General features: G+C 29.0%; 1 protein-coding gene and 1 non-coding gene across 2 annotated transcripts; one reads left to right on the forward strand and one right to left on the reverse strand.

Annotated features, from left to right (window-relative positions):
* Window positions 1–9143: 9143 nt before the first annotated feature.
* LOC114415576 (WD repeat-containing protein 44-like) lies at window positions 9144–14281 on the reverse strand. The gene is made up of 8 exons (XM_028380343.1): window positions 13879–14281; window positions 12207–13424; window positions 12006–12096; window positions 11734–11891; window positions 11595–11646; window positions 11133–11212; window positions 10907–11000; window positions 9144–10739 (listed from the first exon to the last, which is right to left on the reverse strand). Exons 2-8 carry the CDS (start codon window positions 13305–13307, stop codon window positions 10210–10212), a joined length of 2106 nt encoding a protein of 701 aa, XP_028236144.1. The 5' UTR covers window positions 13308–13424; window positions 13879–14281; the 3' UTR covers window positions 9144–10209.
* Window positions 14282–26339: 12058 nt separating this feature from the next.
* Window positions 26340–26411, forward strand: TRNAW-CCA. The gene has a single exon. It is a non-coding gene; the product is annotated as a tRNA-Trp (tRNA).
* The last annotated feature ends 1280 nt before the right edge of the window (window positions 26412–27691 follow it).

The raw sequence follows: 27691 nt of genomic DNA on the forward strand, positions 1-27691 counted from the left end.
CACCACATCATTGCTTCTTTCTTTTCTCCCATTTTTATTAATTAATAATCCCCAACAATGTAATCCTTTTTTAATCCACTTAATCATCAATTTGGTTTTCAAATGTTCAGTTTAATTCATATATTTTTAAAAACTTCAATTAACGAAATTAGTCTAAATTATCAGAAATGACAGTATTAATTATTAAAAAAATTAATATATAAGAACTCCATTAAGTACTTTAATAAAATTTGAGAATCAAATCGGAGTATTATATTTTTTTAATCATTCAATAGTGAATAATCTCATAAGTATTTTGTTTTTATTATTTTTTCTTTTCTATTTCTTTTAAACCAAAATATTACATATTTTTATTCATTCTTGTTTTTGTTTTTTAATTCCCTATACTTTTTACATATTTTTTCTTCCCTCCAAAATACTATTCCACAAAGATGATTTCAATTTGGCTTCTGTAATCGAGTTGTCATCGCTTTCTTTGCTTCTTTGGAGCGCTGTTCTTGCATCAATCTCTCCACCGTTTGACCCTGCAACAAGGTAATCTCATCTCTCCCTCAAACCTTTCACTTTTCTCCTTCCATCCCTATGTCAATATGTAATTATAATATATGTATGCTCCTCTTGTTCACTTTGTCATTTTTGGATGGGAATGACATTGATGAAAAATACAAAAATTGGATGATAACTTTGTATTGTTGAATTCCCAATTAATCCTGGAGATGGTGATTCGAGCTACCCCTTCATAATTCATGATTTTATTTTAATTAGGTTACATCTGCTCTTTTTTTTTAAAAAATTGTTCATTGTTATTTTTGCAAAAATAAACTATGATTTATGGGAATTTAATCTCTTACAAACACAAATGCACAAGCTTAGTGTGGGAAATTGATCAAAATGCAAAAATTGAACAAAATGTTGATGAAAATAAAAAATAGTCCCTAAGTTTGATTTCATTATTTACATTAGTCCAAATATCAATTTGTATTTGTTATCTTTAATGGACTGTGCTAGTTGGCACTTTGAGTATCTTTGTGTACTCATGAAATATCTTTTTTATTCTAATAATTAGAAACTAGGGTTATACACTATATATTCTTTGTGTCTTTACTTTGCACCCATAGATAAATATAATAGTCATGCATAACACAAAGTTAAGACACAATAAATATGAAGATATAAAACCTAGTTCATATTTTTAGTTGCAAAAGTCATTTCATTTGTGTGTTATGAAAATATTTAAGGTGATTATTATGATCCTCTATTAAAAACAACAAACACAAGTTAATATTTAGACTTATGTGAATGATGAAATATAAATCGAAGGACTATTTTTTTATAATAGTGAGTGTCAAATTCAATGACTCAATTAAAAGTTCTATTACTTTTCACATCTAATTTTAAACTCTTCAAAATAGTTTATGCACATGAGTTGTACACAAACATATCAAGTAGACTATACATAACATTTCATGTAAGTATTTAATGTGACGTGTAGAATGTCGTTCCATTAAACTCAATGGAGAAATGAATGTGAATGATGATTTACTAATTTAGAGATTACTTTTTTTCTTTGTTTCATTGAATTCAATGAGTAAATGGCATTGCTTGCAAAATTCAAGTTCGAAGCTAGATATTTACTTTATAATTAATTATCAATCAAGTGGTGGAAGGGAAATCTGTGTCCATATTTATAAAAGAGCAAGCAATAAAATGAACGGGTTAGAAATAAATAATTTAGGGTCATTTTATAATGCATTAAAATAACCTTTTCATATATGGTTGATCAAAGTATATATATTTTTTTTAAAATGGGGGAGAGGAAGCATCAAAAAGGAGGAACCAACATCCCAACTATGTTGGCTGATCCAAGTATTATCCATAATCGCTGGTAACAGCCATTTGACTTGGTACTTCTAAATGCTTCACTCAAAATCTTCAGTTTTTGACCCTTAACGATTTTTTCATTTGTCTTGGCTATCTGGCTTAGACTTCAAACTCAAATTTCCCTGTTTTAAAAAATATTGTATTTTGAACATATAACTTGGATGAATTAAACTCTAAGTAACATGGCCTTTTTAAGAAATTAACATCTAACCAATTTGAAAATGATGTTTTCAACATTTTTTTTAAGTAAACATATAAATTCAAGAGCTTACTTAAAGATTTACTTGATACTTGTTTTAGACTCATTATGGGCCTACCACTTGGCCCAAGGTAATCAATTAAGCATTATTCTTGGCATTTACCTCTATACATGGCGTCACATGTCTTTAGGAAAACATCTATGTATCATTTTACATATTTTCTATATTGGTTGATTTGGGCATTGGAATGTATGTGCAGGTTTTTTCAGCTTCAGCCACTCAGAGGTGTTGCTACTGCTCGCCAGAGTTATCTTTGCCGCCTAAAGTCCACGACATTTGCCCTATGTTTGGTTAGAGAAGAAAAGAGAGAAAATGAAAGAAAATTTTCAAAAATTAATATGGGTTTCACATCTTCATTTTTTTTCTTTAATTTAAATATTTTTCTTTTTTTTTCTTCGTTTTCATTCTCTTCTCCTCTTCCAAACAGACCCTTGAGGGTACTGAAATCCCCCCTATCAATAATTAACAGCCAAGTGGTGGAAAGCACACCTGTCCATGCAAAAAAGCTAACAACAAAATGTTTGTCAGAATTTTTTTTTCTGATAAAATATAATGTAATAAAATTACTTTTAAATTTTGTATTTATATCTTCTTTGGTTACAATGCATTTATTTCTTTTGTAATAAATAAGATTTATTTAGTTTTCCTATTTCATTTTTACAAATAATTCAAACATTTCCAATAACAGTTGCTTTCCAAACAATTTCATGATTTCATGGCTTGGGGTTCCATTACAGAGTCTGGTTATGGAATTATCATTTATAAGTGTTCATTCTTATGAAGTCCTCATCCTGTTTTTTTTTTTCTTTCAAATAAACAAACAAAAATGATTCAACCTTTACTTCTTCGTGGCTTAAACTCCATGAACCTCTTTTGCCTTTCAAGGTGGAAGAGAGCGTTTTTCTTCTTCAAAGTTAATAGCAAGTGGGTAATACTTTCACAACTGGTACCAGATCAATTCTCCTAAATTGATTACCATAACGACTGTTGCATATGCATAGAACAAAGCTTGCCTTTAGTTAATTTTTATTTATACAATAGCCGCTAAGACTTCATACATATTACTAAAAACTTACCATTAAATATAAATTGGATACTAAGACTCATATAAGTGGTGGATATGAAAATTGTCTCGTACATGTTGGGTATAAAATTTTGCTTCACCATGACCATACTTTTCACATTTCTTGATGTCCTGTCAACTGTCAAGAAAAAAATGGCATTAATAAGAAAGGAACATTTTGTGGTCCAAGTAAAGACTATGCACCACTTAATTATATATAGCAGGTTGCATTAACTTTGACAATTGTACCTTCCGTTCATTTGATTCCTCTTATGACATCCTACAAACCACAAGAGCATAAAAGGAATCATCAAATGCCGTTCTAAATAAATTTATATTAATTTTAATACATTGTCCTTCTAAATAATTTTATATTATCAATTAGTTACAAAAAAAATTCTAGATATAAATTTTAAAATAATTATTGAAAAAGTCAATTATCTTAGTATACATAGTAAATGATTCGATGATAATATATTTTTTTTGTACTGTCAATATAAGTTATTTTAAAAATCAAACACACTTGGTGGATGTAACATAAGCATACTGTCCTCTCAAAAAAAAAATAAAAAAAAAATAAGCATACTGTATCACACATAGAACACACCTTTATATTTGCATTTGGTCAGTCGAATGCCATCGGTTTCCTTTACGGGTCATGCGAATATAGCCATTGTGTTATTTCAAATAATATTTCAAATTGTTTGAATATTATTTAAGTTTTATCTTTTATAGGAATAACTTTTGTTCGTTAAACTTCATATTAATTATAATTTTTTTTATTAATGAAGTAGAGGATTAAGATTAAAAAAAATAATATTACAAATACAAGTAGCGTGTTTTTTTGTTTTTTTTTAAATAATATCAACAAGGTTAACACCTAACACCAGGGAGGTAATTATGTTTATATTTTTAGAGACCAAATAGATCCAACATTTGCAGAATTGTAGGGACCAATGTATTCAACTTGAGGGTGCCAAACTTGTGTTTGACTTAGTGTTAATGTCAAATCAAATATTCAAGAAGATAAGTGCAATTTAAATGTTTTTTTAAGACAATTTAAATTTTTTTTTATTTTTGCTCCCCCTACTATTGTAATTCTACTGTATTAATTTTATAATAATATTGAAAATTTTAAATGAAAACTTATTAATACAAAAACACGTAGTTACAAAGAAATATCTAGAACATATTTGGCAAAAAAATTGATTATAAATTATTTTAAATGAAAAATCAATTTAAGCACTCATTAAATTTAATAAAGAACTATGTAATGAAAATTCTTTATCACCAATATTAGTTTAAATTATTTTTAAAACAAAAGTTTCAATACAATACATAAGTTTTTTTTTTTTGCATTAAAAAAATCATTGTAGTCCAAATTGAATTGGATCGAGCAATCGAATTAGAAACTAGTTAACAGATTAATTTGGTCAACCTCAAAACTAGTGTTGCAAAGTAAAATCAATTGAACTTGATCAAAATCGGATATGAGAACATCATGATGCATAATTGTTGTTGATTGAGTTGCTTAAATATTTTTTTGGTAATCAAGTAATTTGACACAAATGATTAATATGAAGTTAAAATTAAATCATTCGAGTATTATTCAAGTTTGATTCATGACGGAAATAATTTTTTATCGAATTTTGCTTATTTTTCGGTCGAACTCTGAATTAGTCAAGATTTATTTTATTCTATGAATGGAAAGGTTAACATTAAACAAAAAAAGTAGTAGATCTTACAAAGATTTCACATTAGACTTGAGAGCTTTTATTTTTTTTCAATAGTAAAACATCACTGGTTAACCATTTTTAAATGTAAGAGCTTTTATTTTTTAATAGGAAGGACTAAAACTATTAACAAAGGAAAAAAAATAGAAGGGACAAAAATAGAAAAAAAGTATCATTACTAAAATTTTGTTTAGGAACTAAGTAAAATTTTGTAAAAAAAAAAAAAATGGGATGAAAACCGAAAACATCAGTAATCCATTAATATATAGGTTCTATTATCATACCTAACGTCTGATTAGAAATGGTTTTGCTTATTACAGCACGATTTCTAGGCATAAATCAAGGATCTTAATTGGCTGTGATGTGACAAGAAATAGAAAGAGTTGAACATATATGGGGGGGACTGTTTTCACGTAACGGAGTTAGTAAAAGTAAATAACGACCGCATTAATATACCGTGAGAAACGAGCGGTATGATAACGACCAATCTACACAAGGATTAGTATAACACCAGACTGCTTTGTAGCATTGAATCACGAGCCAGCCTTCCTCACATAAAACCATTTTTATTAGTCTAATACCCACAATAATCAACATAAACGTTAAAAAATAATAATAGTCAACATAATTGCGGTTTCCCGAATTACCCTCTTCAATCCACAAAATAAAAATGGAGAAAAAAAATGTATACCGATATTCATTTTCATTTCATTAAATATGCTTTTGGGTTCAACAGGTTTTAGTGAAAGATTAATAACTATCCTTCTCATACATTCATGACTTGATGGACATGAAAAGAATAAATATTCAATATACTTTTACACAGTAAATCCAAAGCGTTGATTAAAGTAATCAAACAATTAACTAACTATAATCATGATGCACAGCATGGAGAGAGCGGAAACAATTGTTACATGTTTCTTTGTCGGGTGTATGCATATTTTTAACGAAACATGTCTCTCTGCTAAGTTAATCCAAAGTTATGCTTTTTGTCTTTTCCTCATTGATTAACACAGCTTTTAGCATTTGATTCTCTGCACCAATGCTCTTTGGTGGGTAACACTGTGTACTAGCTTGGTTGGCCTAATCTCAAAAGGTTAAACTGTCACACATTAAAAAATACAAAAGAATAAGCATACATAATTTGGGAAACAAAATACAAACCCGTTTGATTAAGATTCCAGCAAACCCCAACACTCCTCCTAAAATTAATCATTCATTTTTTTTTCTCTCCCTTGTTGTGTCATTGATTCGATTCCTTTCCAGGGTCTATTATGTGCTCATAATGTTCAGTACCATGTGTTTTTGACTTGGCTTGCCTGTTTATGCTTTACGGTTTCTCCATTGAGTTTCATTAATTGATCATCTTCTGTTTCCTCTACAAAGTTTTTGGTATGGAAAATGTATTAAGACGCTTTTTCTTCAATGAACACATCATGTTTTAGGTGCTTGTGTTCCTTTTTAAATATTATTCATCACAATTATGGGCCATACAGAGTGTTCCATCGCTACAAAAGGCATTTTTCTGTCAGAAATCTATATAATTGATAGAATATGTTATTTGAATGGTTAAACCAAGACAGAACATAAATATTCTTCCAAATAATGCTCCTATATATAATAAGGTTTTAATTCCTTTGAATAGATGCTTATCTTCCTGATTTTTTTTTTCTTTTGCAAGTTGCCCTTTAATATAATGATATTCTTCACCGCCCCGGAGCTATTGATTTCTTACATTTAAAATATGTATTACTAGTAAGCATAAGTCTTATAAACAAATAAAAACTTTATGTTTTAATCACTAAAATTTTAAGTTCATTATGAAGTTATGAACTGTTATTGATTTATATACATGTGTGTGCAATAGGAAAGGTAAACAAGTGGTATAATAATTCTTCATTTCACGTGAAGAAAAGGAATGTAATCTGAAAGAAACATGTTGTATTTTTGGTTATGCATTGGTTACATATATCTATCTTAAATTTTAAGTCAAAATAAAGAAATAACAAAAGTTAATTCTTTTTGTTTTAGAAAGAATACAAATTGTTATAAATCTCTTGAGAAAGAATTTGTGTCCATTGACCTTGACCTGAAATGGGAAACTAAACATGTGAATTTACAGTTGCATTTTTTTTATTTAATTAACAAATTTTTATTTATTATAACCAAAATTTCATTTTTATATTGTTTCCTGTAATCAAGATATAGTGAAGAAAATGATTAAAAAAAAGGTTTTATTATTATTATCATCATTATTTTCTCTTTAAATTTTTTAAATTAAGAAAAGTAAAGAGTAGTGCAACGTTTGAGTTATTAATAAAAAAAATAATAAGGACCCCTAAAAATAGAAACAAGAAATAAACCAAACACCAGCTTTAAGAACTAGTGAATAAAGCCTACTAATCAGTTATAAAAAAGATTAAAATAATGATAAGTACCATTCATGTGAGCATCACACATCCTATTTTTCCAATAACAAAGTATATTGCTTTTGAAATGGCAAATAGCATAGTAAATTGGACGGATTCGAGTATTAAAATGCATGGCAGACAACATCGCATCAACATTCTGTGGCCGTGTTCATGAATCGCTCTCCTTGAACAGGTGAATTTGAAAATAGTCTACTTTTTTGCTAGTCACTACGTGTTTTCAATACTTGTTAAACCAAGGATGTTCACTCATACATCAAAATAGGAGGTGGGAAGATATATTTTGCTTAAAAAGACTTGCTCTGACTCTCTAGCCACAAAACAGAGAAGCAGCACAGAACTGAATTAAGCATAGACCTCATATGATAAGAGTGTGCAATCAAAACCAAAAGAGACCCTTATAATTTAGAGCCCAGGACAAACCAACGCGGTAGTTTTTGTGACAAGGGACAAAGGTACCCATCAGTTATTTCGAAATCTAATTGGCTAGAAATTTTGTGACTTATTCCCTTCAAGTCCCTTCACAAAAGTAGGTAACATATTAATTACACTTTTTTCGTGGCATTTCTAGAGACTAACAATGATGTTTGTGGCCTTTCGCTTATTGAAGGATTGAATATTTCGAGAAAAAAGTTTATCTTTTCTTCATGTCTAAGGAGCCTCTTTATTTTTGATGTTGATACAAGTATTCATAAGAGTTCATTTTTATAATCGAAATAGGTATCTAAATTAATTTTAACCCTAATTTTACGTTGAATATGTGTATATAAAATCATGAAAATAAATTTAAGTGTGTTTGTTTTGACATTCATAATATAAATATTATTAAATTTTGATGTCCAATACAAGAAAAAACGAAATAACAATTAGTAACATTGACATTAATATGAATCAGTTGTATCTAACACCAATCCAAACACATGGTAAATAAATGTTTAAAATCGCGTCAACAACAACAAAGTCTTTTTACATTAAGTAAGATTGGTTATATGAATATTCAACATAATTAAAAACCAAACTTTCAAAATTATAGTTTAGCCTAAGACAGAAGGAAAAACACATGTCAATTACAACCCTATCAATAGTAGCTTTCGCATCATCATTGATTAAGCATGTGTTTGAAAATATATTATTATTGTAATTTTCACGTCCAATGCTTAGAAAATGCAAAAGCTAGAACTAGTTGGATCAACTATATGAATCCCATGATATCATTCAACATGATTAAAACCAAAATTTCAAAAAAATTATTTAGCTTGAGACATATCAACTGAAGGAAAAACGCACATCAATTACAACACTATCAATAATAGTTTTTGCATCATCATTGATTAAGCATTTGTTTGGAAATACGTTATTAATGTAATTTTTTAGGTCTAGTGTTTAGAAGATGCGAAAGCCAGGATTAGTGACTTTTGATGAGACATGAAAATTGAAGTCCGACGAGCCTCCAAAATCTTATCCAAACACGTTGTAACATTAAGTATAAACACAATTCCAAACACACTTAGTGCATGTTGAGGAACCTAGCTTGAAGAGCCGACCCACACACTCTACATGCAAAGACCAAAAACTCTGAAGCTACTTCGAATTACTTCAAGTGAATGAGATTTTTCACGTTTCCACTTACTTTCCAACACACACTAAACACATGTTTGGGTTTCCGTTAGAAGACCCCAAACTTAGGTTTGCAAAAGAAACTCCTTTGATACTTTCAAACTCAAGTTTGAGTGGGAGTCTCCGGTTTTCCAAACATGAACTAATAAAAGAGCCACCATGCAAAGAACTCATGTTTAATTTTGTATTTCCACCAACCATTGGGCTAAGCCAACAAAATTTTACTTACACAAGTTTACAAATTTACATATCTGCCAACAACAAAATGGAGATAGTATTGTTGTGTCAAAATAGAAAAAGATAAGATACTTGTAATAATAACTCAAATAAAAGGAAAGAAAGAAGGAAAAAAAGTGGTGTCAGCCTAAAATTGAGACCATACTCAGAATGTTTGTTAGTAATAATAATTGTCAGCAGCACTGCATCATCAGTTGCCATAGACTGTGACAGTCAAGTAGACTGGAAGCCACTAAACAGAAAGCAACCGGATTTGTTGTTCGTACTGTTTGTATGATTGGAGCAACAGGCAGCTAAAAGGCACCTATTCTAAAAAACAGAAATGACCGCCACAAACATCCTCACCACACTTTGCAAGTATTAACCTCAGGCACAAGAAGGCCCTACCATGAGTTGGACGGGAAGATTGGCAGACAAAGAGATTCATTTAGTTAAAATCATCATCACCCTCCCAGCATTTTCATCATAGTGTGAGAACTTGAGCCACTAGCTCTTGAATCTCCTCCTTTCATCTTTTGGCAAAATAATAGACCCACAACATATCAAAATAATATCTCATAGGCCCCTCTCCCAAGTTCCTAACACATGACTTTGCATCTCTTTTAGGGGCCAGCAGATTCTTGTGTAGCTAAAGGCAATTTAGACTGGGTGCCAAGACAAGCTAAAACCTTGGCCACTTGCTAATTTCCAGCAGGGTTACATTAGAACCATGATAGTGCCACCACTTGTCATTAACCGATTAGCACTATAAATTCCCTGATATCTGAAAGGGGACCCTCCAAAAAGCCAGTGTTCAGGACGCATCTAAACTGCGACTCCTGCTTGAGATCTTTACCTCAACCGGGATTTTTGTTACCGATGCTGCCAAATTTTAAAGTCGCTCTTAAATCACTGAACATTTGCAGCATGTAATTTTTCCAAGGACAATGTGTCCAGTAAAAGCAATGAATCCTGATTCTACTCTCCAGTGTAGGAAAAGTCGCTTCATTTCAAGCCGGTATAGGTAGCCCATAATTGTGGAATGATTTTATCCTACCATCCCAGCCAGCAGTGACAATGACCATACCCCACGCATGAGCAGAGGAGGTACTCTTGCAAGAAGATTTCAAGAACTTGTATTCGGATTTACGCATCACTGATGCTTTAGCCTTGGGGCTTGAAACAGGAAGCTTCTCCTCTGGCCAAGTTGCAGATCCCTTTGGAAAAGACTCCAAGAAGAACTCTTGACTCAGAGAGAACGAAGCAGGTGGACTGAGTTGTATAACTTGAGATGATGTTTTATCCAAGGCATCCAGTTGATGTTCGATTTCAATATTTTGAGATTTCAAACCATGCCAAGGTACTGCTACGGATGCATTTGAGAAAAACCGCTCACAAGACGTAATCTTCTTAGCTTTTAAGGGATTAGACTCTTCTTGACTAACATTCCATAGATATACATTAGAGTCCTCACATGCTGATAGAATATGTTTCCCATCAGAAGTCATTGATGCACACATTGGGCTCCCCGTGCTAAGGCCTAAAACAAAAATACAAAAGAATCTTAGTAACAGAACATAAAATAAAATATAATTCAAATTAATAAAAAGTAAGCTTTTAGGAACTAAAAGAGTCACAGTTGTAAAGACCTGCTGGGGAACGAAAAAAATATCAATAAATGTAGTAGTTAGAGACAAAACAACATACTTTTGTACTTGCCAATCACATTAAGCCCGTCAAGGATTCTGACTTGTGAATCAGCACAGGAGACCATAACTTTGTTAGAATCTTGTGGAAGAAACTGAAATGAATAACAGATAATCAGTTTATCACAAAAACTTAGCTCATATAGAAAATCACAAAAATCATAAGAAAAATAAAAAATATAAAACAACTCACTTAGCATAAGAAGCAAAAGACAAAAATATAATACCTGAAACCCAGTTATCCCTCTGCCAGGAAGTTTCTTTTTACCAATTAAGCATAGTTGGGAATCCAATTGCAAGAGATTCTCTGGTTCAAGCAAAAATGAAAATCAGCAGAGTTAATGGCCCTAAAGTCTTATGCGGTTGTCATTGTAATATAGCTAATGATAGTCATAACATCCCAATGATAACTTGATTGGCATTTCAAGGCATACATAATATCATTACTTCCTGTCAAAATCAGTAGTTTAATAACATAAACCCAACATCCTGCCAATTAACAACTACATTTCAACAGCACAATGAATCAAACATTTAAGAAATAAATAAGTGGATGAATTTATAGCATTAAGTTTAGCACAATTTTAAAATTAACTTGTTCGCAATCATTAGGAAATCTACCAAATAACACCTAACTGGTTTAACTTGAGGAAAATAAAATATTAAGATAAATGTAAAAAAGATGATACCTGATACATTATAAAATCGACAATTGCCAGTCAAGGAGCCAATGATCCCTCCCTATATGAAAGAACGTCATTCATCTTAGAACATTTCCTATAATGTCTATGTCTCTATAGAATTGAAATTGGTTTAAAAAAATGTTACCTGCCCATCAGGCCGATAGCATACTGCCGTCACTATATCTTTGATATCAATCCAATCAACAACATGACAATCAGGAATTGCCCAGATGCGCACTTTCCCATCTATAGATCCACTAATGAAATAATTATCATCCACAGGATTGAATTGTATGCACGTCACTACAATACATAATCAAATACAAACAAACTGTTAGACAGTTTGTGATGATAAAAACAAATTATAGGATAAGAGTTCAAGAAGCCTGAAAAGAAGAGAAATGCACCAAGGCGCACCATAATTACTGTGTGAGAAAACTTTCAAGCAATGGTCATGATTCACTTGCCATAGACGGACAGTTTTGTCAACTGAAGATGACAGAAGATACTGCATCCAAGAAGATGAAAAACCAAATCAATTTCTGCAAACTTTCATTCATACCTAAGTGTATGCTTAGTTTATTAAATTAAATTACTGAATTGATGACATTCACTCACATTATTGTTTGACCAAGAGAGATCCAAAACTTCACCTCTGTGCCCCCGAAACTCATGCAATGGTTTCTCCAACAACCGAAAGATCTTAGGAGGAAAAACAATGCAAGCTGAATCTGATGTTTTTTTCAGGCTCTTCAGTTTGCTTATTTTTTCTTTATCCATAAACAGTGGTGTCAATTCAGAGAGATTATTTACAGTAAAATAAATGCAGGATGGATCAATTTCTGGAATGTCAACTTCATTACACCTATCCTCCTCAACCACTTGCCATAAGCGCACAACCCCGTCTTCACCACCACTAGCAAGATACTGCCCATCAGGACTGAACTTCATGGTCAAAATCGAACCTTCATGTGCTTGGAAATCTTGCCTAATGTAAAGAGCCGAAAGTTCCTTCATTTGCTTCTTGGACTGACGGACCTTAACTTTCTGAAGCCTACAAGTTCCTGACATTTCACCAAGACCTTCTTCTCTCCCATTATCACCTTCATCTTGCCTATTAAGCATGCACGTTATCGACCGCAATCTTCTGAGCCAACCCTTTTTATACTTGTTCATCTTCCCAACAGAAACATTAGCATCCGTTTCCCTAAAGGCATTCTCCGATTCCTTATGTTCCTCTGCAACCACTGACCGATCTGAATCCAGATCTCTTCCCTCACTCATCTCCCTACACTGCAGCCCCTCCTGATCCAAATTTCCATCTTGACACGGCGAGTTATCCACTATACCAAACCCCCCTGAAGAATTCTCCCTAGACCAACAAGACATTGATGTCCTGCTTGAACAGAATTCCTCTTCCATAACACAATTTCGGGTCACAGCGCCACTGTTAACATTTACTCTATCCATCACTTCCTCTTTACACTCAACACTACACACATCTACTGAGTTTTCATTCTCAAGGGCAACCAAATCCACACTACTCAGTCCCATCCTCTTCATAAACGTGCCCCTACGCTCACTCACACTCCTTGGACTCCGAATCCACATTTCATAATCAAAACCATTGGATACCCCTTCATCATCTGCAATGGACACAACAACATCCTCTTGAGCATCGAAAAACCGACATTCCTCGTCTTCGCTGAAGCTACCCATGATTCTCCGAGTTCAACCCATGAAACCCCTCTCAAAGAAGCAGCATTTTAAGACCTGGGAATGTGTCAAAATCCAATTTCTCTCTCTCTCTCCAGACGAAGCCACCCAGATCATGAACTACACATTTAAAATGAAAAAGCAGCACGGAAACCAATATTAGCCAAAATATACATTTCACTTATTAACCACACAACAACGATAAACAATAATTTAATAAGAAAAATAAAAACAAATACCGAGAGATCCAACATAGATCCCAATCCACACCATTTAACCTGGTCTTATTACATTCCACAATTGGGAATGTAAAGTGTAAACCGCTTCGGAGAAATCACAAAAATGAGATTTTTTTTTTCTTTTCAAAAGAAACATAAAAATCAAAATGAACCCCACAAAATAAAAATAAAAGGGTACATGGAAATTGGAAAACACTTAAAAATTAAAAACCGGTAAAAAAAAAAATGAAATCAAACAGAGAAGAGGATTTGGCAGAGGAAGTGTTGGAAGGAGACGACAAGTTTTAAAGGAAAAAAAATAAAGGGGAGGAAGGAATAAGGAAAAATAGGCTTACATGGGTTGGGTTGTGTTGATGATCAGAATCAGTTAGAAGGGTGTTGATGGAAGAAGAAGCATATCGTTGCGTTGCGATGAGACGAGGGAGGGAGCAGAATGAGCAGAAACGAAAATACGAAGTGGGAATATATATGTGCGTGAATATGTAGTTAAAGTGAAAAAAGCGAACAAGTCGGGGGAGGGAGAAAACCCGTTTTCATTTCATTTTCAGTGTAAAAATAAAAATATACTATAAGAGGGTCGGAAAGGGTAAAACAGGAAAAGAGGACACGTTCATTGGTATTGGTGATGGCTATGGCCCAAGAAACGAGATGGGGGAGAAGAACACTGCGCAGGCTTGTGTTGTGAGCGCAAAACGCAACATCCCCTCTCTCTCTCTCTCTCTCTCTCTTTCTGCTACCCTTGCCTCTCTGTCTTGTTCTTGTGCCAATTGCAATTTCGAAAGAATATAAAATTAAAATTTGAAAAAAGAAAACGTAAAAAATGACCGTACGTAGAGCTTTTGTAACTCTGACCCCGTAGTTAATACTCATGGGTATATGTTTTTATTCATTAATAAATTACTTAAAGTGCAATTAATTCTTGTTGTTGTGAAAGGTTTGAATTTAAATTTGAATGAAATCTAGTTTTCATTTTAAAAAGTAAAGTTATTATGTGATTGCACGATTATAAATATATATCAACTTATCATTAACACAGTTTACATGTGACTATAACAGCATCAAGTTTATTATGTTTACTTTTCTTCTAATCTGATCTTGCAATTGAGAAAAGAAAATCTATTTTTTATGATAGAAAATCTATTCTTTTTTTTTCATTAAGAATAATGATTCATGAAACACTCGTGTAAAAACTTCATTAGCACATGTCATTTGTGTTATTAATATTTTTTCTTAAATATATTTTTGTCTCTAATAAATATTTAATTTTTGTGTTTATTTTTTAATAAAATTTTATTTTATATTGAATTTTTAATAAAAAATAATTTTATTTTTTGTTTTTCATATTTTGTTTTAGTTTTGATAAATTAATAAATTTTATTTTAATTCAAACTAATTAAAAATGAAAAAAATTATCAAGAAACAACATTTACTAATTCATTAAAGGTTTAAAAAAATTTCAAAAACAAAATTATTAGTTTATTAGGCATTTAATGAAAAATAAATATTTTTTTTAAAAAAAATCATTTATTGGAGAGATCTCAAGAGAGTATAAAAAAAAATCAGCAATGTAATCTAATGTATTCAAGTAAAAATCTTTCACATCTTAGTTTTTCACTCAAATGTTATTGGTATTTGTTTTTATTTTTTTAACTACATTACGTTGTTTATTATACATTATTTTTCTCCGTCTACATGTGAAATAGGTGAGAAGTACGTATCCATGAATTTTGTTGCATTCAACACTAATAAAATGCACCTGTATCTGTTTATTTTCTTTCACGGCACCTGTATCTGTTTGTAGGTTAACAAGGTGCGTCTTTCTCCATGTTTGGAAACACATTTGTTAACAACATATCCACGATTAGGCAAAAGATACAAAGAATGGAATGTGTTTAACGTGAAAAAAACAACAAGTCTTGCATTCTTACATTTTCTAATCAGACAAATTAAAAAACCAAAAATTATTGTTTGAACCTTCTACCCTAACGTTGATCTAAAGTTATCAAGCGTATGACCAAACATAGTAAGCGGTTGATGATATGCAGATGGGTGTGCTTTTAAATTAGCTTACTTTGATATTGAAAATAAATTTACTATTTTTTAAAGATTTTAAATGTATTTTTCATTCATACCATTTAGTTTTTTTTTTCATTTTTCTTTAAAAAAAATCTGCTTTAGTTTTTACAATTTTTTTTTCATTCTTAAAGTGATTTATATAACTCTTTTTTTAACTGTTAAAAACATTTTTATACTATTCAAAGTGTTATTTTGAAAAATAAAACAAACATTTTTTACAAGGACTAAAAAAATTATAGGAACAAAAATGAAAAAAAATAAATAAATTACAGCAATGAAAAAGTATTTAAGTTTTTTTAAAATATATTTTCCAGATATATTAATTGTTATATTTTTCATTAAATATTTTTTTTTTTTGTGCAAATTTTACTAAAAACATTATGAGTACACTTTGTTGTAAAGTTTTTTTTATCAATACTTTGTTTTTAAGATTATTCATATAAAATTTATTTAAAATAGAAAAATAAGTTGGTAGTCAAATCTAACTTGAAAATACTTTTAATCTCAGTTAACAAAAAATATATTTTATACAAGTTATTCTTATAAGAAAGTACCATACTAATTAATCTGGCCTGGGAGCTAACATATTATTATTCACTTATATTATAAATTTAAATACTCGTCTTTGAATGATAGGAATTTAAATATTTATTTTCTCTTTTTTATCAAAAATGTTTTGGTGGAGAGACGAAAAAGTCTTCAAATTCAACGAATAGATAAACAACTTGCATTATTTATCATCTCTCAATGAAACTCAAACTTAATTGGCACTATCAAATATTAATCTTACCTTGAGGTTAATTTATTTTCTATATTATATGACTTCTTCTGTATCAAGCATTTCCCATTATATATTTTTTATTCATGTTAAATATTATTATTTAAATTTAGTTAACCTCATTTTAAATTGGAGGTTAATTTTAAATTTTGATATACCATATCAAATTAATAGAAATAGAAATAATAGTTTTATTTAGATAATAATATATTTTCATTATTTTTATTTAATTTTGAATTTTTTTTCATTTTTAATTTTTTTTTATCTAATGAAATGAAATATCTATTTTTGCAAAAAAAAAATCTGATATTAAATATGTGAATATTATTCGAAATAAAGGAGATCTTGTTATCTTTTATGTATTTTTAAAAAATAAAATACTTAAATCTAAAATACTCAAAGTATATAGAAAACTTATTGGCATGGTTTTGAAGAATAGGCGGAGCAATCATAATGTCAAAATAAAAAATAAACCTTTTTTGGGGGAAAAAAACTATTTAACTTGGTCCGCATACTAAAGAAGTATTTGTAATCATGTCATCTGCGTACAAATTAATTAAAGAAAAATCTAATTGATTTCAACTGCGATAGTTACATCCCCTTACATCAATGACTACTCCTTTTGGTCACGGTCAGGAGTGTCATAATCAGTTCAACTTGAAATTCAAATTTGATGTATTTTCTGGAAACTAGGAATTGTTTTATAGTCTCTTAAAAAAAAGGAATTGTTTTATAATATCAATTTATTATTTTCAAGGCATGCAAATAATTGCACTGATAGTGGTACCATATATGGTAGTCAGTGGTCAAATTTCGATTTAATTAAGTGTAATGATCTAAACTATTCTGAAAAAAAAGTCCTAAACTTGCACCAATATAACATGATAGTCACCAAAAAAAAAAAACCAATATAACATGATGGCATTATTTTTGACCCGGAAACTCTTCAAGAAGTGGATTCACGCAATAAAAAGTGTATTATTGATGGAAAGAATGAAGGACCGTGGATGAGGAGCTAGTCAACGGTCAGATATATGACCCATAAATTGTTTTTATTCTCTTTATAATTGAGAAGCACTGTTCAAGCAAACATGGTTTCCTGGTCACCCCTTTTTCCCCAGCTCATCTAACCTTATATTTAGCAGGGCATGGGCAAATTAGGTCATGCCAAATTTACCCTTACAAACGTCCTTTTATACCCAAAATAGTACTACTTTTTGTTCTCCTGGAGAAAAAAATTATATTACCACGCAATATAGTTATACAAGTTGTAAAACCATTAGCATTATTACATTACATGCATCTATATTTTCTTTATATACTCTCCAGACCATTGTGTTTAAGTCATTTTAATGGTTGTTGAGATGTATATCTCAATCATGTTTTTTACAACCCCCATGGGACCTTAACTTTTAAAATGAAGCAAGTTCTTAACTAATTTCTGGTTGCCTATATAATAATATGATTAGTGTTGTTGTTTTCTGTTCGCTACTCCCAAGAAAAAAGTATGTTGGTATTCACTTGGACGTGTTCTGGAGTGATGATAGTGAATAAAAAATCAGCTAGAGGTGTTGCATTGGATTGTTTGCACGAGCAAAAGAACAAAAATGTATATATGATTACGTTATGGGTATCAGAGTAAGGCTAATCAACAATGTCATGGGACTATGGGAGAAAATAAAACCAAAACTTACTAAGTCAAAGGTTTACGAGATGTCATAATTAAATAAAACTAATAAAGCTCACCAAATCACTAGAATTAAGATATGTGATGGAAGGTAAAGATGATAATTTTTCCATCATCTAGGAATTCTTGTGATGATTATCTTAATATTTAAGACCCTGGGTTTACAGATTTCTACCTCGTAGAAATGGGGATACAGACAAAATCCCCTAGCATATATTTGTGGATAAGGATCGTACTTACTTTTCTACATAGTTTCTAAATGTTTGAAAATAATAATAATAATAAATGTTTTAATCATATATATATATATATATATATGTGTGTGTGTGTGTGGGTATAATTAATATTTTTTTCTTAATTATTAACATATGAATATATTTTTTTAGCCAAATTCTTGTTAAAATTTAATGCAATAATTTTTTTATATTTATTAAAAGCTGATGTTTATATAAAAATATAATTATTTTCATGCAACATCCAACAAGTACAGCGGAGAATCATGGGATGAGAATAGAAACAAAAATTGTCCCAAGAAAGAAAAGAAAAGGATATGGATATCACACTCATCATCTTGTTTCCCACAATTGTCATGCTCACCTCTATCTACATAAAATTTATTAGATGGTTCTGGAGATCGAGTAGTGATCTCAACTAATTTTTATATGATACATTATCAATTTTTTTCTTAAATTAAAAAATGTGATTACATGTTAAATGATGATCGGTCAAAAGTAGACTAACATATATTATTGGTGGTTCACCACTATCTATTTCTACCCAAACTTAGATGAAATATAATAGGCCCTGGGCTTTTATGTTTCTAGACTGAATTGATTTATTTATCTTTTTACACAATTAGATCATAGCCTAATTTGAGCTGAGCTGGCAAAAACTTGATAAAAGCTTGAAAAAAAAAAGGATTTGCAGCAAGGTTAGGGTTCATTTTATAGGCCCAAATTGAATTCAAACTTTTTCTGGTTAACTCATTATAACTCATAACCTATATTAAATCCAATAGTACATTTGTCACCTCTAACCGAGATCACATTATTTTGGGTTATGTAATTATTTTTCCAATCTGAAGGATCACAAAATAGCATAATAAGAATGTTCAAATAAATTGTGTCAAATAAAACTCATTCAACTTTTCTTTAAATAAATTTTTATATGGGTGAAATTACTTTAAAAGAATGTACTGATAAATTTATTTTTTATTATATTAAATTTTATCAATCAAACAATTTAATGAATAATTCTTATTAAATAAATAAAGTTTACGAATTTTCATATAATTTAAAATAAACTTCATACTTATTCAATTGTTTTTATATTTTATTTACAATATAGTTTTAAAATTATAAATGTAATAAAGTAGTTACTTATGCATATCATTTAATTTATCCTAAATTTATATACATCATAATCTAGATAATATCACTAACGACATAATTTGTTAGGTTGTATTCTATAAAAGCAGGTGTCTAAAACTTCCTCTTTTTTTTTTTGGCTTTCTGAAAGCAACTTATTCTCATAATTAAAAATCATGAGTCTAACGTTAGAAGTATAGATATACTCAAAGTAAATTTTATTTCTCCCAATAAAAAATTTTCATAACCATAAATTGAGAAATTAATTCTGTGTTAGCATGTTTCAGAAACACAGTCATTTACTAATTATGTTAAACCTTATTGGTTCAAGTTTGAAATTTATTTTTGAATTAAATTGATTTTAATAATCATAATAGTATAAGAAGTAGAACAAATAAATCTTTATTATATAATCATACATAAACGGACGGTGAAGATTAAAGGGTACTTAGCCTCTAACAATAGTCGGCACTATATTTTCGGTTGCCGATAAATTATTATATAATGGTGCTATTTGAAGTCAGATTAGGGGGAGAGGAGTGTTGTTGTCTCCTACAGGACCATACAAACCCTAGAAAGTCAAAAAAGATGCTATCCACTGCTTCCATTTAATCCAACAAGTTACTTTCAATTACTTATTAACTCTTTTATTATTGTTGTCTGCTAGCCCTACACTAGCGTTAATCTAGTAGCCACCCGAGAATTTAATTAAAAGTGTTTGGTATCTGTCTTATTATCTTATTAAAATATGCTCAATTAAGTCGAAGAACAAGTATAATTATGATAAAGCATTGGAAAGTACTGAAAAAGAGAGATAACTGAGAAAATGTATTTTATTTAATGGGCACTGTATTAATTAGTTGCAAAACCAACAAAGAAAACACTAATGATTCAATGTTTCAACCTTTTTGTTCCTAGCTAGTTTTAGGTGGTACAGTGAATTGTTACGGCATATTCGACATGCCGACAGCGCTTTGCCTTTCATGCAATGAAAGAAGATGCATCCGAAAATTTAGCTTTAACTTTGGTAATAATTAATTAGCCTTTGTGTTGTAGCTAGTAGTTAATTTTGTTATAATTGATCTAATTCGTAAGCAACTGCTATCATGTTAATTTGGATTATAGTAGTAGTTTTTAAAGTACAGTCTTATTCAAGAATTTTTTTTTTAAAAAAAAAACAATCTGTTTTAGTCAGGGCTTTAAATTTAGAAGTATGTTCACGTTTTGCCAAACATAGATTTTAGGACATAGTACGGCCCCTTCAACATATCATCATATATTTTGATCTTGAAACTCAAAATGTGCCTATATATATTGTGACTTGAGTATTGGAGTCTTTGTGAGTATCACAACCAGAATTGCTCATCGGAAATAATCACAATTCTCTGCATCCTTCGCTGTGTCTCTGGCTTGAATTCTATTCTTTGTGACCACATCGCAACAAGTTTCAACTAAAATGCTTTTAACTTTATTTTCTAAATACAAATGATAAATTAAAATATACCCCAATTATAACAGACAAAACTCAATCTATATGCTAAATCACACTAATTAGAACATCAAACTCAGATTTGGAGTGCAGAAACTATAATTCAAACATGCAAATGGATGACGGTTTCATATTAGGCGATTTAGATACAATAATATTTGTCTCGCAAGTCAGTCCATAAAGGGTGGTGCAATAAGTACAACAAAAAAGAGAAAATAAATTAGAAGGTTGAAGAGAAAAAAGAAATGAGAAGTGTCTGCTCAAATTTCTCTTACTAACAAAAAACTAATAAAATTTAACTAGTTGTTTACCATTAAAGACATGAATTGATTTACAACATTTTTATCATTTAAGTATACAAAAATGAAAAAAGTTTTATTTTATTACTTCCAAATTCATCCACACATACTTAGTGCATATTACTAATAGCAAATCATACTTTTTCAAAAATATCACATTACTTTAAAACTACTTTAGATAACTTCAAATTAGGTATAATTCATCGTAATACAATTGACACCACAACCTATTCTAAAATCACAATACAGTGTTTGATCTAATATTTTAAATACATGTTTTTTTATGATGTAAATATGTTTGTTATTGAGTGTGTTGTCTTGTTAGGGATAATTAATACTCTTGTAATCATGTTGTTAAATTAGTCAATAACAGAAGACTCATCAATTCACATGTATTTGAATCAGTAAATCAGAGAACAAAAAGACATGATTATTATGAGTTAGAGGATAACATCATTTCCTACCAGAAGTTGGAATTTAGTCTGTGTATATGAAGTTGACAAAACTAATATGAAATTTTTCATAAACTTAAATGATCAAAATGAAACCAAACACTCAATTAAAAGTTCAGATAATGAATTGATCGATGATGCTTATGAATTGTGTTGTAAGCGCAATTGAATCAATTGTGAGGATTTTTTTTGTAAAGTTTTAACTTTCTATATAAAGCTAAACAATTGTGAAAGGTTTGTGAGGGAATTCTTGGGTTTTTAAATCATTTTAATTAATCTTAATAGGTAAGGTACTAGTTTTTTAATCGATAAAAAAGGTGAAAATATATCTAAAAGTCGAAGATTAATTTTATAATTGGCTTAAAAGACCAAACTTATTAAGATGTCTAGTAGTTTTAATGGAGATCTAAAGATGTTAATTGTGATAGTAAAAAAAAATAAAAAGGAAAGAAAAATTAATGTTAATGTTAATAAAAAATGAAGGATAAATAAAATATTTTGATTAGAAGAAAATTTCATGATAAATAAGATGGAGAATTTTTTAAGAAGAAACGTTTAATTACTTATAATAAATTATTATTATTGATAAAGCAATTATTATTATTTTTATTTATAAAAAACTTTTTGAGAGTTTTTTTTTTTTAAAAAAAAAAAAAGAGAATTAGGTGTCTTACCCAAGACCAGCGTTGGTTATCAGGTTATATATGACTTTTCGGGGCAACAAAATGGGCAATAGTTGGTGGACCACCAATTTGAAATCAGTGCTTTGCTGCCTCTTTGCCATGTTATAGCTTTGAGTACCATAAAATTTGAAAGCGAGGTGGCCGGTGACCAGTTCTCCGGCCATAACTAGTCTTCAATAAGTATAACAAAGCAATACTGTCAGATAAGTTTCGTTCAAAAAAGGGTCATGTTTCTTTCAAAATTATCACCGCCCAAAGTATTAATTTCCTTATTCTCAAAATAACTATACTATTTAAGGAAGAAAAATTGTTCAAAAATAAATATTGTATTTGATTTTTCAATATATCATTAATTGTTGTTTTCTACTGGTAAACTTAATAAATATCACTTTAATTTTTGAATTTAATATTAATCTTATTTTCTTTCATCTTTTAAATAAGATTGATTTTATAAAATTATTATTATCTTTTCTCTATTTATTAGTTTTTTTATATAAAATAATTTAAGATGATAATTATTTTAGAACGAAAGTAATACTTTTTATTATTAGTTTGGTTGAAGTTTATTAAAAATTATAAAACTTAAAAATTTCATAACAACTCACTCATATTATTTCACCAATTAAGTTAGATTTTATTAATATATTTTTAATTTAATAAGTTGTATACATGATTTCATAATTTTTATTAAGTTTTAACAAAAAATATAAAGAATATTTGAAATAAAGTATGTTAAAAAGTTTGTTTCTAGAACTTCTCTTAAAATAAAACAAGATAACATAAAGCAAAATACCCAAAATGGAAAAACAAAATCAATGATATAATCAGCCGCAACCTTATTTGAGCAATCTATTACTCACTAAAATGTACACGTGTGTACATGCTTAGTAGATTTTTTTTTTCTTACTTTGCCTTTGAACGGGAACAAGCGGAACCTTCTTGGTCTTAAGGTCTATTGGTTCAACTTTATGTTGAAAAGAGAGTTGCATTCACTGTTACATACAGTTTTTAATATTTAATAAAATATTATTAATTTTTTATAACATTTAAAAAATATCATCAAATATGAATAAATATTATTAATATATTTTTATGATATTTTATTAAATATTATACATAACTCATGTTGTTATAGATTTTAGTGACATGGACTATATATAATATTTAATAAAATATCATGAAAATATATTAATAACATTTACTTATATTTGATGATATTTTTAAAATTATCCATTTTAATTATCTACAAGTATATGTTAAACTATCTATCTTTTATATGTTGCGAATTTATATGTAAATCGTGTGTGAATATTTTTCTTATCCTTAATCAAAAGTAAGATTAAGGATTTTCTTTCAAGATAATATTACATCAAAGACTTAGTAATTGAATCTTTAGTTATTTAATTTTGTCTTCTTGGAGAGTAAAAAATCATTTTTTTGCAATGATATATATATATATATATATATATATATATATATATATATATATATCATATAGAGTAAAAAATCATTGATTCTTTTTAACTCGATATTGATTTAGTAGTTATCACCTATCTTGTTTTACTCCTTCAACAGAGAGAATATTTCTAATATCGATGTTTATAGAATTAGTGATTAACAAAGTTGGATATCTTTCTTTTTTAAATTTATTAAATTTGTTTCTACGAACCACATGTATCCCATTGTATTGTAAGTTTGTAACAAAAGTCACCAAAATATTTATAAAATAACATTTGTTTTCTCTCTAAATCCTGTGAAGAAATTACTGATCTTCTAGTACCAAAGTTCAATGTTTAGAGACTGATTTAGTGACTGATTTTTGCTCTCTAAATCAGTCATTTAAAGTGGTAACTGAATTAGGTACTGCACTAGTCTTCTAATTTGGTCACTTCAAGAATGAGCACTGAATCGGTCACTGTATATGAGGCTCAAAATAGTTTTTTTTTATTTATAAAATCAGTTGCTAAATTGGTTTCTATACCAGCATGTAAATTGGTCTCCAAAATCAGCTACCAAGGTTTTAGCTACTTACATAAACTAGTCTCCAATTTGGTCTCAAACGGATTTAGTCACCATACTTTTTCTTATTTTAGAAACTGAAAGTCTCAGGTCTTTAAAGTGGAATTTTGTTTGTAGTGATACTTTAAATTAAGAAATGGAGAAACAATGCTCACTCTAAACTTGAACTTGGAATATAGACTTTGGGATAAAAAAAAATCATTTGAGTGAGAGTAAGAAAGGGCATATCGATTGCAATTTTCATAAGAAACAAGAAAAAAAAATCATTTGAAGTAATACTGAGGGAATATGACATACCACATGCTGTTTAAATAATAAGGAGAGATTTAATTAAAGACAAAATAAGAATTTTGTTATTATTTTCTATATTTCTTCCCTATTTAATGTTTGGTAGGATATTTAAAATGAATAAAACAATTTACTTTGTGTTCTAATTTTTTTGGTAACTATTGTTTTATATATATATATATATATATATATATATATATATATATATATATATAATATGAATATAATTTTTTTATATATGCATAATTTTGTAAGTTGAGAAAAATATGTATCATATATTTGTTGCACAAGAAAATGTTAGCAAAAACAATGTAATATCATAAGAGAAAACATATAAATATATCGTTTCAGGAACAATACAGTTTATTCCGTCATTGTCGAATGCATGTGGTGTTTTTCATACCTTCCCAACTACTAACAGAGCAAAATTCTTAAAGAGGACCTCTTAATTAATTTAAAACGCAGCTCACTATTATCAAGAAAGTCAATGTATATTTTTTAGAAATAGAAATAGACGTCACTCATGACTCTTTGACATCCAATTTATACATTTTATCGTGTGATGTACAAGGAGATTGACACCTTAATTTTTTTAAGCGATGGTGAAGAATAATAATTTTTTTTTTACAACATAAACCTTGAGACTCATGCACGTTAACCATCCTTATATGTCCTATCTTTATCATATTTCTAAGATTGTATGGTGAAGTCACGAGTTGAGCAACATAAATTGCTCAATAAATTGAAAACTCGCAAAATAAAAAATAAATAATTAATGCGAATAATATGTCGGTAATGAAATGTGAAGCCATAGTTTTAATTATTCTAGCGTTTTCATTAATGTCTTCAGGTCGACAACTAATTGAGTCCTCAACATAGACACGACCGTCCAATTTTAGTTTAGTTCATGTTTGGTAAACCTCACCGCTCCCATTATCAAGTTGGAAGCGCATTTTTATTTTATTTTTTGTTGTAGTAAATTCAAAGAAATTTTACTGTTATAAATTTATTTTATTACAAGTAAAAGAATATGACTTTTATATTAGGTTAAAAAATTATATTAAATTTAACCATATTTTTTTAAAATGAAATCTCTTAAATATATACAACTTCACTTTAAATTTAATTTTATTGAGTTACATGAAATTAAGATTTTAAATATTTATCTAAATATACTTTTTTCTCAGTTACCTAATTTTCCAGTGAGGACTTTTTGATTACTTGTTGCTCCTTCCATTCTACTTAATTTTAGGGGGAAAAAATATTTCAAATTAGTTATTTTGCAAAACCGATGAAGTATTATTTGTTTTTTCCATAGAGTACATTACGTGGGAGTAGCTATTGTGTAGTAAATATAATCGTTTACTGAGTTTAAATTTATTTTTGTAAAAAAAAAATAATTTAAATTTCTATTATTAAGTATTAGGTGACATTTCAAAATATAAAATTAATGTTTAATTGAAGTGAAATTATAAACTTGATAATATGAGTATATGTTTATATGTTTTTGAATCATAATCATTACAAAACTAATTATTAATAAAAAAAATACAAAATTAACTATCAATATTCAATGATGTTGGAGCTTGTAGAAAGAAGAAAATATTTGTAAGAATATTATTATATTTAAATCATAATAACTGATGTACATCAACAACGGATCCGTGGCGCAATGGTAGCGCGTCTGACTCCAGATCAGAAGGTTGCGTGTTCGATTCACGTCGGGTTCAACCTTGGGTTTTTAGTTACCAATTGTGGATTTTTTTATTTTTATTTTTAAGATACTCGTTCATTTTTTTTAAAAGTATTAATAATTTAATGTCGGTAATTCATTATTCAAAATAAACTCTTCGGCTTAGAATTTGTTTGGATATTTTACTATCAATGGGTGTTTTTATGGTATTAAACGGAATTTTAAAAAATTGAAATTCTTTTTGCTACAATAAAAAAATTGAAAATAAAAGCATTTGACCACTTTATCAAACAAAGCAAAAATAAAATAAAAACCAATTGAAGCAATTGATAATTTTAAAATTTAAAATTCTCAAATATTTCATTCTAAAGGTTCGGCAGAATAGACCCATGTACTCGTTTACATTTTGCCTTCATCATAAATATTAACGTATTATAATCTTTATCCAGAATTGAAGCTCATTCAATCACTCAAATTAATTAAGACGTAATGTTTAACTAAATTTCAAATTCCCAAAAAGAGTTAATGTCAACGATATACAAGCATCTCTTATAATCATATCTACCGAAAAGATGTGTGTAGACATTTCAGTTATAATAACACTCCTATTTAGCATATTGTGGGGTTCAAATCTTACGGGGGATCATTAAAATTCTTTACGACAAACAAGACAAGCAGATACCTTCCTATCCTGCAAGTGTTATCAAGGATTGGAAACTTTTTCTTGGGGAAGCTGTCACAAGCATAAAAATAAACATTCAAAGTTGACATCTAAACTAAATAATATACACTATACAAGGACGTATATCTAGTCAAAGGTTTCTTTTTTTTTATTTTTATATAAGAGTGGGGGAAATAAATATTAAATATTTGATTTTATTATAAATGGTGAAAATTAAAACGTATAGGTTGTGAGTTTTTAAGAAGACATGGAAACCTGAACTGGAAAAAAAGACATTTTTTTAAAGGATAACAATATTTTTATTTTTTATTAGTCTAAACTACGATTTTGATCGTCTTAGTTTATTAAATCTATGATTTTGATCCTCTGGATTTTAATTATAACATTTGATTCTCTTATAATTTGGTAATTTTGATCCTCGTAATAGATTATTAATTGAATTATTAATTTAATTATAAATTAATCAAAATTGTTAATTATTAACAAAATTGAATAAAAAATCTTTAATCATAATTTTTCATAATATTGTGTTCATCTTCTTTTCCGCAAACACTTTTTTCACCTCCATGTTACATGCGACTTCAACAACTATTAACATCACCTTAGAATTAATAGTCTTTTATTAAAGTTTTTAA

Source organism: Glycine soja, chromosome 6 (assembly GCF_004193775.1).
Source record: "Glycine soja cultivar W05 chromosome 6, ASM419377v2, whole genome shotgun sequence".
NCBI classification, from domain to species: Eukaryota; Viridiplantae; Streptophyta; class Magnoliopsida; order Fabales; family Fabaceae; genus Glycine; species Glycine soja.